Source organism: Pagrus major, chromosome 17 (assembly GCF_040436345.1).
Source record: "Pagrus major chromosome 17, Pma_NU_1.0".
Lineage (NCBI taxonomy): Eukaryota > Metazoa > Chordata > Actinopteri > Spariformes > Sparidae > Pagrus > Pagrus major.
The window spans coordinates 9,739,203-9,755,170 of record NC_133231.1 but is presented as its reverse complement, the minus strand read 5'-3'; the positions used below and the strand labels follow the sequence as shown (position 1 = coordinate 9,755,170).

At 39.7% G+C, this 15,968-nt stretch overlaps 1 protein-coding gene across 3 annotated transcripts in view; it reads right to left on the bottom strand.

Moving 5' to 3' along the window:
* Positions 1–15,968, bottom strand: part of ulk4 (unc-51 like kinase 4) — a 77,731-nt gene that overhangs the window by 38,273 nt on the left and 23,490 nt on the right. For all 3 annotated transcript variants that reach the window (XM_073485983.1, XM_073485985.1, XM_073485984.1), the window contains 3 exons: positions 8,117–8,278; positions 7,682–7,867; positions 5,960–6,087 (listed from right to left, as the gene is read on the bottom strand). In XM_073485983.1, coding sequence (XP_073342084.1) covers positions 5,960–6,087; positions 7,682–7,867; positions 8,117–8,278 — 476 coding nt within the window. The remainder of the gene's footprint in view (positions 1–5,959; positions 6,088–7,681; positions 7,868–8,116; positions 8,279–15,968) is intronic.

The window sequence follows — 15,968 nt, the reverse complement described above, 5'->3', positions numbered from 1 at the left end:
CCAGCATAAGCATGATAGGGCCATGTTTAGTTCCAGTTCTATGAAGGTCATCTACTATATATGAATGATTTCAATTTAACTACTTTAAACCACATTGAGTTAACCACAATATTCAGCTTCCATATCCCAAGTCCAAGCATATCTTCAACTCACATTTCCAAAACAATCAGGGCTGCTCTGGTCCACTATGTGTTACCTCTGAAGAAGTGGTATGCAACAAGCTTAACAGTGGGACTGATTTCAACTGTAAACTTGGCAGAGGACATATGTATTAGGAGCCTAACTCTGGTCAGTACGGCAACCAGCGGTGGGTGGCTTAACTTTTCCAAATGCACTTGTTAAACTATGTGTAAATTTAAACAATACACTTATTATAACTAGATTCAGCTGGTAAAATTTTAATAACAAGGTTTGTATGTTTCAAGTTTGCCAAATGCTAATTCCACAGTAATAGTTATAGTGTAGACTGTGGGTGAAATCTGCCAAAAATATCTTTTGTTGTTTTGTGAGTAAATGCTTTAGTTAACATGTTCTAACATGTTTGGACTGTTTTAAGATGTCTCATATATGCCATGAACTTTATTTGGAGGGAGTATTTTTGAGAAGGAGGAAGCAGTGAGGCAGTGGGTCTATGTTTATTTTGTTTTGTTGTATTTCCACAATTTTTGCTTATTTTTTCAAGTTGCCAAATGCAGATTTAAAGATCTGTGTAAAGCAGCTTAACAAAAAGTTAAGGGATCACTAAAGTTGGACGTCTGCAGCCAAAAGCCCAGCTAATCAGCCAAGACCTGAGGAGGCGTTGTCAACTTTGCTGTCCAACTCTGAGAGAGGTGTGTCCAGCAGAGTCAATAGATGCCTTATCTTAAAGCTGTCATGTGAAAACAATATTATTGTAGATTACAACAAACGTGAAAGGCAATGTAGATGGATAAATGTTTTGTTTTTGTAATATTTATGTATTGAAAAGATGCAGCTTTTATTTTGTAGACTGCTGTAGTCTGATTATTGGAAGGACTTTCTGCATAAAAGTCAAATTTACATGATGAAAAAGTAGCCATGTGCAGTAATATAGATCATTGAGGATGCCATACACTGATGCGATGCTTCAAGAATAGTTTTGCATTCGAATCGTGAGGCCAGTGAAGATTCACACCTCTTATATACACCGATCAGGCATAACATTATGACCACCTGCCTAATATTGTGAAGGTTCCCCTTGTGCAGCCAAAACAGCTTTGACCTGTCAAGACATAGACTTAAGACCTCTGAGGGTGTCCTGTGGTGTCTGGCACCAGGGCGTTTTATAGTGGATTCTCTGGGTCCTGTATGTTGGGGGGTGGGGCCTCCATGGATCAGACCTGCTCCAGCACATCTTACAGATGCTCGATCAGATTGGGATCTGGGTAATTTGGAGGCCCGGTCAACACCTTGGGCCCTTTATTGTCTTCCTCGAGCTGTTCCTGAGCAGTGTTTGCGGTGTGTCAGGGCACATTGTCCTGCTGGGGGGCCATCAGGTAGTGTTGTTGTGATGAGGGGGTGTACTTGGTCCACAACAGTGTTTGGATGGGTGGTGCGTGTCAAGTGGCATTCATTTGAATGCCAGCACCCAAGGTTTCCCAGCAGAACATCACATTGTGATGAGATGATTAATGTTATTCACGTCCCCTGTCAGTGGTTTTAATGTTGTGGCTGATCGGTGTATTTATATATTAGGGCTGTCAATCGATTCAAATATTTAATCGCGATTAATTATATGATATGACCATTTCACAAATAACTTGTGATGATGATGTAAGCAAACCATTAACATTAGGCATTATTAACTAAGATTTAGCTGTTGTTGTCATAGCCTGTGTTTTCTTAGCCTGTCAGTCAAGGTAAGAGTGACAGTAGGTCCATGAACAGAACATGTGTTTGAATTTTAGTGCTAGGTGGACCCTTTCGTCACACTTTTCCTTTCATTCAAGCATAAATCTATCTTCGACAACACAACAGTCAACATTATCAGAAGATCACACTAGCCTCAAATATAATGCAACTTCTTTTTAAATGCAAAATGCATTATATCTATCCATCTACTGTACATGTATGTTTGTCTGGCTAGTTACTTCTCTTTCTCTCACCAGCTCTTTGCCCGCTTGCTGTCTGTCTCTCGATTCGTCTCCCTGCTAGACTTCTGCCTGTGTGTTCCTCTATTAGTCTTGCAGCCATTTTTTCCCTATTGCTAAATAAAGAGAGACAAACTTGCCACCTCTCTGTCAGTCACTGTGGGAGACTCACAAAGTATTCACACACAACTGACCTACAAGTGGCCTGCTCTGTGTGTGTGTGACTGCCTCTGTTGAAAGCCATCACACTCCACTCCCAATGGCAATCTTGACACTTCCTTAGTGAGGCCTGCGCAAGTTTATCTCATAGAGACACACACACATGAACACACATATTTTCACGCCACTGAGGAGCTAATTAAACACAACGTGCCTGGGTGAGAGCAGGACTGAGGGAAAGACGTGTGTCTGTGTGTGTGGTTGAATCATGCAGAGTGCTCGGTGGGAGAGAGACAGGCAGGTCAACTCTGACAGCTCTAACACAGTGAACAGAGGGAGAGCAAGTGAGAGAGATAGAAAGTGTGTGTATGAGAGCGAGGCAGAGAAAAAGAGCTGAGAAGAAAGTTAGAAATAAATACACCTTCATTCTGTTTTGGAGTCACATGTACAAGGAGTCTGTGTTCAGATTTTCAGGAATTCAGTTATTCTCATAACTATTCAAAACTAAGTAAAGCCATTATAAGAAAAGAACAAGCATATTATGGTCTGACATAGTGCTATAATGTCAGAGAAAATGGTCCAATCAAAAAGATGCTAAATGAGGTAATCATGCTGCTTCATTTTCATTTCCTATTGCAGACTATACCCACTTTTACACGGCCTGTTCAAGGCAGGAATGTTGTGCTGATATTCCGCCTTGCTGTTATATATAAAACACTTCTGTGTAAAAAGGGAGAGACAGCACAACAGAACACATGCTGTTAGACCCGCTGTTGTATTACACGCTTCGCCTCTTTTGCTTCCAAAACACTGGCACGCTATCTTATATCACACACTGGATCAGCATTATGCTGGCATTTTTTGGTTCAGTCTAAATAAGCAAAGCCGGAATAATGGTGAGTCTCTGTTGTCGTAATATTGCGGGATCTTTGTGTAAAAAGGCTGTCTATGTCCCAGTTTCATATGACATAGGCATGTTAGAATTAGTATATGGTATCTACTACTTCTTTTATTATCCATTCTTCATGGTTCAGTGTTCAGGCAGATAGTGTAGTGGAAGGTAATGCAGACATACACTGACAAACTGCACATATGGAAGGCTACTGCCAATTCAAAATTTGGAAACAACCTATTTTCCCAAAAATCACTTCATTTTTGTTTTCTTAGAAATTCCTGAATCTGTCCACAAACAATTTGTTTTAATTATTTCCAATGGAGACTACCTCCTTTATTTCCTCTGTGAATTGATTGCATTGTGGGACTTAAGTGTTCATGAACACAACAAAAAAGAAAGTTAATTTACTGTTGATAATGACATCTACGAGGATACTTTTGTCAGAGTATGAACTCAAAATACTCAAAGCGCAATTAGACTGTTATGTATGATAAAACATTTTAACTTGTGTATGATATTATAAAACAATTAAAACAAATAATTACTTGTATTACTGAGGACAAAAGAGAGCTCCACAATAGCGGCCCAGGAGAGGTTTTGTGGTTATTTTCACCAAAAGGTAAGAAGTAGTGAATTAAGATTGGCACTTCATTTTTGTAACATAAAATAATCATACAGAATATAATATAATATATATGACCAGCCTATATATATAACAAAATGTAAACATACTATTTTTATGGAGAGGTGAATCTGGCAGTTCGAAAAGAATAAAAGAAAACAAACAGTGAGAAAGAGAGAAAGACAGAGACAGAGACAGAGACAGAGACAGAGAGAGAGGGGGGGGGGGGGGGGGAGGCAGGAAGGAGAGAGATAGTTGTAAGGATCCATATGTCAGTAATCTAGGGCATCTTTTTCAAACTGAAATACCAACTGGTCATAAATTATCAAGGGAACTGGCTGTGTATATACAGTATATATCATGCATATGCAACTGATCATGTGGGCTTTTCACATTCACAGCTGCACTGCAAGTTAGTGTGGGGTGAAACACAGGACAACCAGCTAATGAACCATTTGAAGTTCCAGTAAAGTTGCAACATACAGCAGCACAAACTTAATGTCCAGGGTACATAAATTTATATTATCATTCCCACAGCTGCTGTGCTAGTTAACGCAAAGGTTACGGAGAGTATGAACAGTAGTCTCTGAGTGCTTGTAACATAATGTGAAACCTTTGCTTTAAATCACTCCACAAAAGCATGCATGCACAAATTTTTTGGTGTAATCATCTAATAAATCTTTAAATCAAGTGTATTCCATAATATGTCAAAACTAAGTCATGTCTAAACTCTATTGTCTTTAACCCTCAAACAACCTGAAAATGGTAGTGTGGACACAAGTCACTTTCACAAGTTAACAGCGTTTTCAGATTTAGTGAATTACCATGAATATAATGGGCTACTACAGACCACATAATTAAAGTGAAAGGCTCTTAAACTGACAAAAGTGAGCAATCTTCCCACCCCAGCAATCAATAAAACACACTAGTGAGACTCTCATGCTAACAGTACGGCTTAGCAGGAACTAGACATTGTACAATATACATACATTAACTATGTAAAGTTACTGATATGGTAGTGGGAACAAATGCCAATTTCTCAACAAAAACAAAAACATGGAGCACAATTTTGGATTTGACCCAGCACACTGTATATTGAAGAGGGAATTTAGTTTTCAACTATAGTGTAGCAGGGTAGGAGAACAAACGCTGAAACATACAGCTAAATAATTGAAGGGGAATCCTACCCTGAAATGGAATTCACAAATGCTATTTGTTTGTTCTATTAGTTTGTTCAGTCTATGTGTGAACATGGGCAACTAAATTCCAGAGAAACTAATTAGCAGTGGTCTCACACACTGAGTGGAGTTATGAGTAAGCATCGCTGGTTCAAACCTCAGTACAGTCAGTCAGTAGGAGGCTGAAGGAGGTTTATTTGCATCCTGACTGGAAACATCCCAAACTGGCCTGGGATGTACATGGCCCAGGACAGGAAGGCTCTGCAGCAGGTGATTTAAACCCAGAAAATCATCGCTACCCATCTACCGAGGATTTGTGATATCAGTGAGGTAGAGTGCCTGCACAGAACCCAAAGGATACTTAATGACAACAGTTGCAGCCTACAGAGCTACTACACAGTAGCTTCTTTCCACAGACTGTGAGACTCCTCAATTCACCCTCCACAATCAATCATAAAAATAGTTTTGTTATGACTTAAGAATTATTTATCCATCCAATTATATAGTTTTTGTTTTGAGAGTAGCATAAAGGGACTACAACTAGCATTATGATCAGTTAAAAAGACTGCGACTCTTTAATCAACAAAATGTTATTATAATTGAAATTTGCAGCCTTTTTCCGAGATGTCTATTGTATCAGACGGTTTATCATGAATTCCAGAGCTGCTTCTATGCTGGTAGGGTCACATGGACAACATGTTACTTCAGACTGAAGAACAGCTAAATGTGTTTGCTTTCACAAAGAAAGTCAGTTCATCTAACACTAAAAGCTGCTGATGAAGATCTTTAAATATCCATTAGAAATACTGTATGAAATGGGACAATTTTTATACCATACTTGGTCACAGTCTGTGACTAAATATGAGCTGCTTTCTAGTTGTTGCTCAGTTAGTAAGATAAAACAAATGTAGACATAATGACCTGGCTAGGAGTGCATGTGAGTGCATGTGCGCACTGGCGTGGGCATGTGTGCAGGTGTGAGTGAGTGTGTTTTTACCTGTGTTGACAGCAGAAAAGCAGTGTGTGTGTGTTGTCCTGTATGAGCAGTAGCAGTAGTAGTGATGCTTTGGCTCTTGTTACTGTGGATGGACTCTCTAGACAGCGCAGTACCTTCAACACCAAATCCTACAAGACATCAAACACACAAATGAATACAGTGAATGTCTTCCTGACTGGTTGTGAATGTTTCTGCTGGTGCACAGTCCGAGATATGATACTTTGCAATTCAATTAGTCAGTTATAGAGAAAAGACTGACAACAACTTAAAGCTTATATGGAAACATCCCAACTCAGTAGTTCGATTCAGAGTATGAAAAGATAACATATTTGCACTCTGTACATAACACTATAAGCTATGAGTTTATTTTATCAACATTATTGCAACATATCTATATAATGTATTCAAATAAATAAGAAATTATTCAATTTTACATTTTCTCTACCCCCCCGTCCAAAAACATTCTGACACTACATCAACGAACAGGATAAATCTTAATCAGCTCAGACTCCACATTATCACACAACATGTCCGCAGCGCACACACACACACACTCACGCACACACACACACTTACAAAACAAACATGCCCGCCTACAGCTACTTTAGACATCCATTCACTTAGCATAAACTCAGTGACAGTAACTGGTTGGAAAAATTTGTGACTGGCCAACATCCATTACCATTATCATTATCACCAACACCATACAATTCTTACTCTGTATGTGTGTCTGTGTGTGGGAGAGAATGTGCATGCATGTGTGTCTATGGGACAATACACCAAGTTAATTAATTTCAAAGCCCAGTAGTGTGTGCCTAGCTGATAAGTCCCTCCCCAATACCCATAATGCTTCGCTGAAGTAGAGGGCTGCAGCGCGTTCATTCAGCCAATTAGCCCAGATACTGACACACTCTACAAATTAGTGTTTGTGCCTGCGCTCACACACACACAGCCACTCTCTCACATGCATGGACACAAACACACACACTCTAACAGACAGAGTTCTGTGTAAACAAACTCTTGGACTGTCTGTCTTTGTGCCAGGGGAGAGAGAGAGAGGGGAGAGAGAAGGGGGGTGAATGCATATCAGTGTATAATTAGAGCAGAGTTGAAGTACTAAGTTTGTATTCTGGTGTTAAATTGGAAATGCTCAATGCAAATAAATTCAGTTCAGAGTCAATTACCAATGCTAGACTCCAACTTAAAAACCTTCAAATCAATTTTAAAACCCCTGCCTTACCAAGATTAGCACTTTGCATACACACTAGATGGGCTGTCTTATGAAAAATTAAATAAGCAATTCCTGACAAATTAGTTCATGCACAGTTCAGCATCAGTTCGTGAACTGTACAGAAGAAAGAGACACATACTGACAGAGTGAGATAGACAGAGACAGAGAGAGAGTGCAGAAAGTAAAGATTTATCAAATTTGAAGAGAGTTTCATTTGTTTCTCACATTGTTATGTTTTCATCCCTTGGCCCTTATGTAGAAACCTCCCTATTCGTGATTTTCTCACATAAACTTATAAAATAAAAATCAAACCCTACCCAGTTATGTTACCCCCTCAATCTCCTGTAGCATTTCTCTGTAGTAATATCAATAAAATATAACATTAAGACAATATGATTGTTTGTGTGTGGGTTTCTCTCTGCATTTGTGTTCAACTCTCTGCAATATGTTCTTAGATTCATATGCAGAAGTGCATAAGAGTAAAAACAAACCCTGTTTTGTGTGACGCGGTGTGTGTGAATGCGTGAGGTGAGCAAGGCACTGGCCATAGCTGTAAGCAGGTGCTGCTGGACTTGGGCCCCTGCTCCTCCCACACCATCCAAGATAGCCGCAGGGCCACAGGTGTCAATCACTGCCAAGAAGACTGCTGGGACCATCCGGGTTAGCCTCGAAAGAGACTGGAGACAGAGACAGACAGATAAACATGTATGCACATACTGAGCCAGTGAAAGTCATTCATGGATTGGGTTCCCATTCCCTTGTAATGTCATGTTGCACATGAAGTCCTTGATGTTAAGCTAGAACTTAAAAAAAATGTTTTCCCCCTCCTGATTTGTATCAACAGCTTGCCTTTTCAAGGTCACCTACTGGAGTTAATCACCATGTTTTGGCCATCTATGTGTTTGTTTTCATGCATGTGAACTTACGGAGATGGCAGTGACTCTGACAGCCTCAACAGTGGAGTGAGTAAACAGGTACCACAGGGCAGAGCCTATCTCTGTGGTAAACAGGTGGTGGGAGGGGCCAGACACAGTAGTGGAGATGTTCTCTATGACTTTTGCAGCCATGTGATGAACTATGGAATCATCCTGTAAGACAGACACACAAACCATAAGTATATATTATTAACTGAAATGATGAATTTAAGTTGGCATTGACAACTAGATCTGATAAACCCCACCAACATTTCTCATTATCTCTTAGTACAGTAAATGAAACATTTGTAGTGTTTTACTTCAACAATATCATACAGATGGCTACTGTAATTGTATAGTCCATTATGAAAAATCCCAACTGAAAAAACCTTTAACCTTTACACAACAAGTACATTCGCCAGACAACTTCTGCCTTAAAAATATTCAAACTCTTTGAAATATTGATTTTCTAGTTGTCCTGCAAGAGGATTAGGGACCATGAGTTGGTCAAGAATCTTGTGGCTTAAACACAAGGTCCTTAATGCCAACTTTATGACACTGACCCCAATGACCTTCCTTAGCATAATTACATATATTTTATAGAGACAATACAGACAAAATAACATACTGTTGTACTCCAGAACGTTCTGAAAGCTTCTCATCATTAGAAGAATGAAGTGGTAAATGTTTTTTATTTGTACTAATATAAAGATTAGCTTTCATACTTGTGCAATGTGCAAATGCATACTAATAGCAGAGCATATTGCAGCACTTTGAGTCCAGAAATGTTTTTCTTTCTTGTGTAAAATATAATGCCATTGTGAATAACACATTTTCTTGTTCATTGTCAAGTTACAAACTCAAAGATCGACTAGTCATACACCAAAAGGCAGAAATGAACAAAGAACTAATGCAATCACAAAACCGACAATTAGATTAGCTCTCAACATCGCCTCAATACAAAATGAGAGAGAAGTTGCATGTGTGTATGTGTGTGCATGCGTGAGTGTGTTTGAGTTGGTGTGCAAGTGTTTGTGCGTGTTACGTGTATACTGTATTTGCCCACACACCTTTGCCTCACTAGAGAATAGTTGTTTGTGTTCAGACAATGGGGCCGGGCTAATGAAATCTCTGCGGCTGAGGAAATGAGTTTTTCCAGGAAAGTCATTGTGGAGAAAGACAGGAAGTAGAACAGAAGTGATTGCCTCTGTCAGGTTATTATTATGTTTCACTCTGTTACATCACTTAGACTCTACTCTCCCTAGATATGAGATACAATAGAGACTATTCATAAAACACAGTTAACTGTATTCTGCTGTAAAGGTTAATAATAACAGCTGAAACATTCATTTAAGCATGGTAATTTATCATGGTAATTCTGAAAAGTGGTGCAGGTGACAGATAATGACATTATTACACTACTTTATAGTTCCATATTTCACACCTAACTGTACTGACTGTCTCTGCATTTGTATATGTATGCAATGCCTAACATTTAATGAATGAGAGACTAAATGTTCATGTTATCCCCCTCCTCAAAGACAATAAAAAAATATATTTTGCAATATCCTCAGTCCTATGGATGGACAGCAGTTGTAGATTATGTGGATTCTGCTGTGGGAATGGTTTGAAAGGTCGGTCTGGACATTTGGATTAACTTCTGCCATGAAAACTGGTCAACATGGGAAAATACTGTATTATAATAGACAAGAATTCAAACTAACTATAGCTGCTGTTCTTCAGAGGAAGTAGACTGTCAGTTTTTATCCTTTACTCTACAGATCTACCTCAATCCCATCTGCCTAAATATATGCACTTTGCAATAACAGCAAATTAATGTCCCTACTGTTCTGTGGAGACCTTGAGTCCAAAACAAAGTGAACCTTTTGAAATTGAGAAAAATCTTGATTCTTTCATGGAGACATACAATGCTTCAATGGTCAGGCTGTGATCTGTGGTTATTTAACATTTTATAGAAATTAAAGTCCCATTCTATTCAACCACATGGGGACTCTAATCATAACTGATCGCTTAAATAACCATCTATTAATCCAATATAGGACATCACATTGTGGTTTTAATACCAAGGGACAACGTAGTACGACAAGATAATGAATCCTCTGGCACACCTCCGGGAACCAGTAGAATGGTCTGTTCCAGCATTCCCCAGGCCGTGCGGGCCAGCTCACTAATGAGCCCACGGGGGAGCACCCACTGTCTGTGTGTTTAATAGACTGTAGCCCTGCCAGGAACTACACAGAGAAAAGGAAAGAGGGGGGGACTGAAAGAAAGAGAAAGAGAGAGAGATGGAGTGTGAGAGAGATAACTTACATGTGGTGAGAAACAAGTAGCTCATGCAGAAACTCCATCATTATGATGCAGACAGAGAAATGCAGGAGACAGAGGAAGTTATTCTCATTATAACACACTCATTATATTATACTCCATGTCCTACTTAAACCTCACATCTCCAGAAAGTCAACTTTAAAGAAATTGAATCCAAATTTTTGCATTGCCTTTCCCAGTAACTTGGCTACCAAGGTCATCGAAGATTGTTTTTTCTTTACACGCAAAACTTTGCCAAGTTTGAACAATTTTTCACCATCTCAGTTTACCATGTTAGCGTGCAATCAACATAAACATGCTCACAGACGTTACAGCAGTAAAACACAGGTTGTAATTTATAAATTTACAAAAACTGCATTCCATTAGGTGAACACCAGGGTCTTGGTATTGTGCATGCTGGCTCACTGACGTGGCTTTCTGAGACACTTAATGGAACTGAGCCATCGTTAGCAAACTTTGTTTCACCTGTACTTTTCCTGCTTTGACATGTCAAAATGTCAGTCGTAAAAGGGTCTTGTAGCTCTTGATGCAGTTAGGGGATCATGAAATGATCAAATTATTAAGACCAATAAGGTTCATTCTCTTGGGACACTGAATATCTGAACCAAATTTCATGGCAATCCATCCAGTATTTGTCAAGATATTTTACTCAAAACCAAAAGTGTCAGCTTCATGTTTGTGATGAAGGAAAAGGCAGAGGATCAGAAAAGTCATTAGACTGGAATAATATGCTATGTTAGGTCTTATTTTAGCATAATTATTTAAAATATTCATAACTCTAAATCATGTCCCAACCATCCTGAATTATTTTACAGCTTACCCAAGTGACTACACTGCACCATGCCTCCTCATGCCTTCACTTGACTGTACTCCCACTCTGAAGCTCTCACTGTGCTGTACTGCTTGTTGATACAGTAGCATTAATATGTTTGGTAGCATCTTTTTCAGTGATTCCCCCAATGTGGGGGGGGGGGGACATCAGTTAGGATGGAGTAAATCAGATTCAGGGGGTAAATTAACTCAAAGAATTATTGAGAGAATAATAATGGCGAATATGGTTCTAGCAATACATTAACAGAAACTGTAGACACAAAGACTACAAACCTAATTAATTAAGTAATTGAGCCTGAAGTACTAAATAAGTATTGCAGTGTATAGTAAGTATAAAAGATATTCAAACATCCTGATATAAGGATGCAGAAAATGATTCATTATATTAAATCATTACGAAGTAAATGTTGATGGCACAATGTAATGGATATGGAATAATGAAACCACCAAATTTACATTGGTTCCCTATAAACAACGCTATCACTATACAATTTTGTCTCCCACTGGGCATGCGGTCACCTGGGAAAAGGAAGGTTGAATGGCCATCCATTCCTATTATAGACTAAATGATAGAATAAACTCACTTTTGTTTTTGAGAATTGCAGAAAAAACAACCGCTAGATCCCTTTCTTTTATCTTACTGATATATCTAGCTTAAACAGGATTTCCTTTTTTTTTACCCAGGTTTCAACAGGCTTCCTGGCAAATGGGTTAAATTAAAAATCTCCCTTATTCTGTAGCTCAGTGCTGTCAGATAAGATTTACACACTTTGAACCTCTGGCTAAAAAAAGTTGGAAAAACCTGTTTTCAGATGAAAAGAGTTAAAAGGCTCGGCGGATATGGAACAATAAAATCCTGTCTTCAAGTGTCGATCAGTAGATTAGTTTTATATCCAAACATGTTTGCACCTGGCCTCTGAGTCTCAAGAAGAAAGAGGCGCACATCACAAAAACTATATCACATGACTTGATGCAGGATTTGTATGTCTGCCTGTGTGTGCACAAGTGCATGTGCTCACATGTCTGATGTGATTTCCCTCTGTAATTAAAGTCCTTTAGAAGCCAGTGCACCTGGCTTTCAATGAGCCCCTATGGCAGAGACACAGAGACCATCTATTAGCCTCAAACAGCACATCTAACACCACTAATAGCCACACTCAAAGAGAGGGACAGGCTCTCTGATTAACAGGCTAACAGAAAGACAGACAGGTAGAAGAGGAGGAGACATGTGGACAAAACAGCAGAAAACAGCAACAGGTAGAGTTGCAAATAGACAAACGGGACAAAAAACGGCCAGCAGACAGACACATGTAAACTATGAGGCATCAACATGCACCTTGGGTGATCCACTCACAAATAGACAGCTCTGAGTACAGGTGTGAATGCACCCAAGATTGAGGAGGATGCACAGATCAGATCACTCGGACCACATTCTGTAGTCTGGGCCAAATGTGATCACATTCTTTTAGCAGTCTGCACACGAATGTGTTCTGGGCCACATTAAAGGATGACCTATTTATCTGACATCCTGTATGAAAGAAGAAGAAGAAGCTACAACAAAAGACTAAATGGATTCTTGTACAAAAAGCATGCTGTATGATTTCCAATTTGTCCACTGTTGTGACATATTCAGGCTTTCTTACCTAACAAGGTTAGCAGCAGATGTTTGTGAACACTGATTTCACCATTGAACTAGTGACCACAATATCCCCAGACTCCTTTAAAAAACTGCACAACTTTAAGAGTTGAGGTGAGGGAAAACTTTTACAAAGGGCTACAGCAAATTCTTCAGGTTGTTGTTTCTTTCCTTGTAAAAAGTTTCAGTTTGTCACAGCATCGCTGTACCAGTCCATCAGCTACTCTGTGTCTTACCTGCCAACATTTTTTTTTGGCCTTTCATGGCTTTATTGACAGGAGGGGTCAGAGAGGTGACAGGAGACAGGATGAGAGAGAGGGGGAATGATATGCAGCAAAGTGCCACAGGTCAGACTCGAACCCTGAGCTGCTTCAGCGAGGACAAAGCCTGTGTACATGGGACATGTGCTCTGTCAACTGTGCTACCGAGTCGTTCTTGCCTGCCAACATTAGCAACTGTTTGAACACACTATTTCAACTGATTTCACCATTTACACTTAATTTATGAAGAAGATAAAAAATCGTGCAATTTTGTGTTTTTACATTAGCAGAAAGTAACTTTCTAAGAAAATAAACAATTCTTAATTAGCCCTAACCCACTTCTTGTAAATTCTGCAAATGTTATACATTAAGTTCTTTCTTTGTGTAAAAAAAAAGTTGTTTCTGTTTGTCCCAGTGATGTACATATTTGTCTGCATACAGAGCAGGAGTGAGATCAAACCACAAGTGGTCACTTGAGATCCATGTCAAGACGTTTTCTAATGCCAGCTGTGACTGACATACTTAGAGCTGTCCACTTGTGATCGGATCACCCATGACACAGGTGTAAACAGCCTCGAATAAGTAAACAAGAAGACAAGGAGACAAACAAATAAAGAAACAGGGATACAGACAGGTAATGAGAGGCCTTAGAGACAAACGCTAGTCAGAAAGACAATCTGACATAGGACAAAGGTCAGGCTAATACAAAAGGAGAAAGAGGAAAGACAGGTAGACCAACGGACAGGCATAAAGATGTACAGTGTTATTTGTCATCATCCATTTTCTGTCAGTGGCACTCTCATTTAAAAAAAAAATTCTAATCAATACAACACAGTAGCTGTATATAATTATATTATACAATGGCTTGCACTCTGTGCGTGCATGTATGTGTGTGTCTATGTGTGTGTGGAGTGGTCATCTTATGTTAGAGACACAAGGGTAGGACCCATGACTGTCTTAGAGAGTCCCCCTCTGTTCTCCTATCCTTTGTGGAAGATAGTGATAAATCATTAATAGGCTCACCAGTGTGTGTGTGTGTGTGTGTGTGTGTGTGTGCGTGTGTGCGTGCATGTATATGTAAGGGGGATTTCTGCCTTCTGCCCCCTGGCTTCTATCACTGTAATACTGTTCACACATCATTTCTGCGGCACACACGCACACACTCACGCACACACACACAGATTTTTCATCATAGGCAGCAGAAGCATCATCTTGTTCAGGCTCATAAATAATTTCCTGCAGCTCAAGTCTGGCCTGGAAACCTGCCTTTCACTCCATGCCATCCACTCCCCCTCTCCAAGTACAACTCTCTCTCTTTCTCCCTCTGACTCTATGCCATCTCCTCTCCCCCTCCCTCTACACTGATCCTTCTCTCCTTTCCTCTCTGTCACTCCCTGCCATCCCCCACTATCCCCCTCTCCCTAGCTAAAACCACCATGCTCGCTTTGGCTCTGTGCCCTCCCAGTCGACCCGTTCTTCTAGTACAACGATCTCTATCCCTCTCTCCAGTGCTTTACTTGTAAATCAGGGAAACTCTCAACAGCAGCGGAGGGGGCTGGGGTGATCCAGGGGGTCAGGAAATGCATCAAAACCACACTGCCTGGAGCGCATTAGACAAGGTCTTGGCGCTGTATCTCAACGCTGTCATGCAATAAACAGTGTGTGGCACTGGATTTACATTTAGCACATTGGTAGACAATCTCCTTTCCCAGACAGCACTACAAGAGAAATGCATGACTAAATTTTAGAGACACCACTGAAGCAATAAACCAATAATAATGACAGATTATTGTAACAATAAGGATATAGCTGGTCACTTATTGAATCAGACAATATAGGCTCTGAAAAGGTCTTCAGTGGTAGGTAAAAAGAGTAGTTCAAACGTCATATTTGTTAATTATGCTCATGTGCTATTTGAGAGAAAATTTATTTTGAGTGTTTTCACCATCACCTCACATGATTAAATAAGCTCACATTTTGTCTTGTGTTTTTATTTGCGAGGAGGAAAATGGAAATGATCTCGTTGTCTTTGCACCAGAGGCGGCAACAATAATACCATTTGGATAAGCTAGGGGGATAAGTTGTCTGTTGCCAGTTTAAAGCTGCAATAACTAATATTTGTTTATATTAAAACGGATCAAATTAATATGTGTAAAAAGGTATTGTAAAAAAAAGGTATTGCCTGTTGTGAGAAAACTGCACACAAATTCCATTATCAAAATTAGATTGTCCCCTATGTTTTCCATCATTGACTGAATGTTTTTAACAATGACAGAAAAACCTTAAGGCTGACCACCATTCTGACAGAACACTGAGGGCGATCTATTGTTATGTTAGTAACTGACACGCAACACTGTCAATAACCACATGTTAGACCACCTGTAGTAGGCTCCCCTCTCTATCCGGTCTTGAAATGCTGCGGACTGAGAGCCTTGGAGCGCATCTGTGACCACTATGGGTCACAGAAGGGAGCAGCGCGCACCCGGTACAGAAGGAGTGCATGCTGCAAGATTTCCATCCAGTGAAGCTAGTGCTTGCAGGACCGACTTAAAACCTCTGGCTGAAGTGGCGATGGTAATTACAGTCTCCAGTTTGGCAGCAGAGTGCAGGTTCACAACACAATTAAAAAGGCCATGAGAACTCGTCTGTCTGAGGCCAAGACACAAAATCTAATGACAATCGCCTCTGCAGCATTCTCCCTTGATGAGTTTGACTATGCTCAAGTGTTTGAAGGTTTGAATTCAGGCTACACTACAGCAGGTCAATTGAGTTCAATTTAATTTCTTTTACA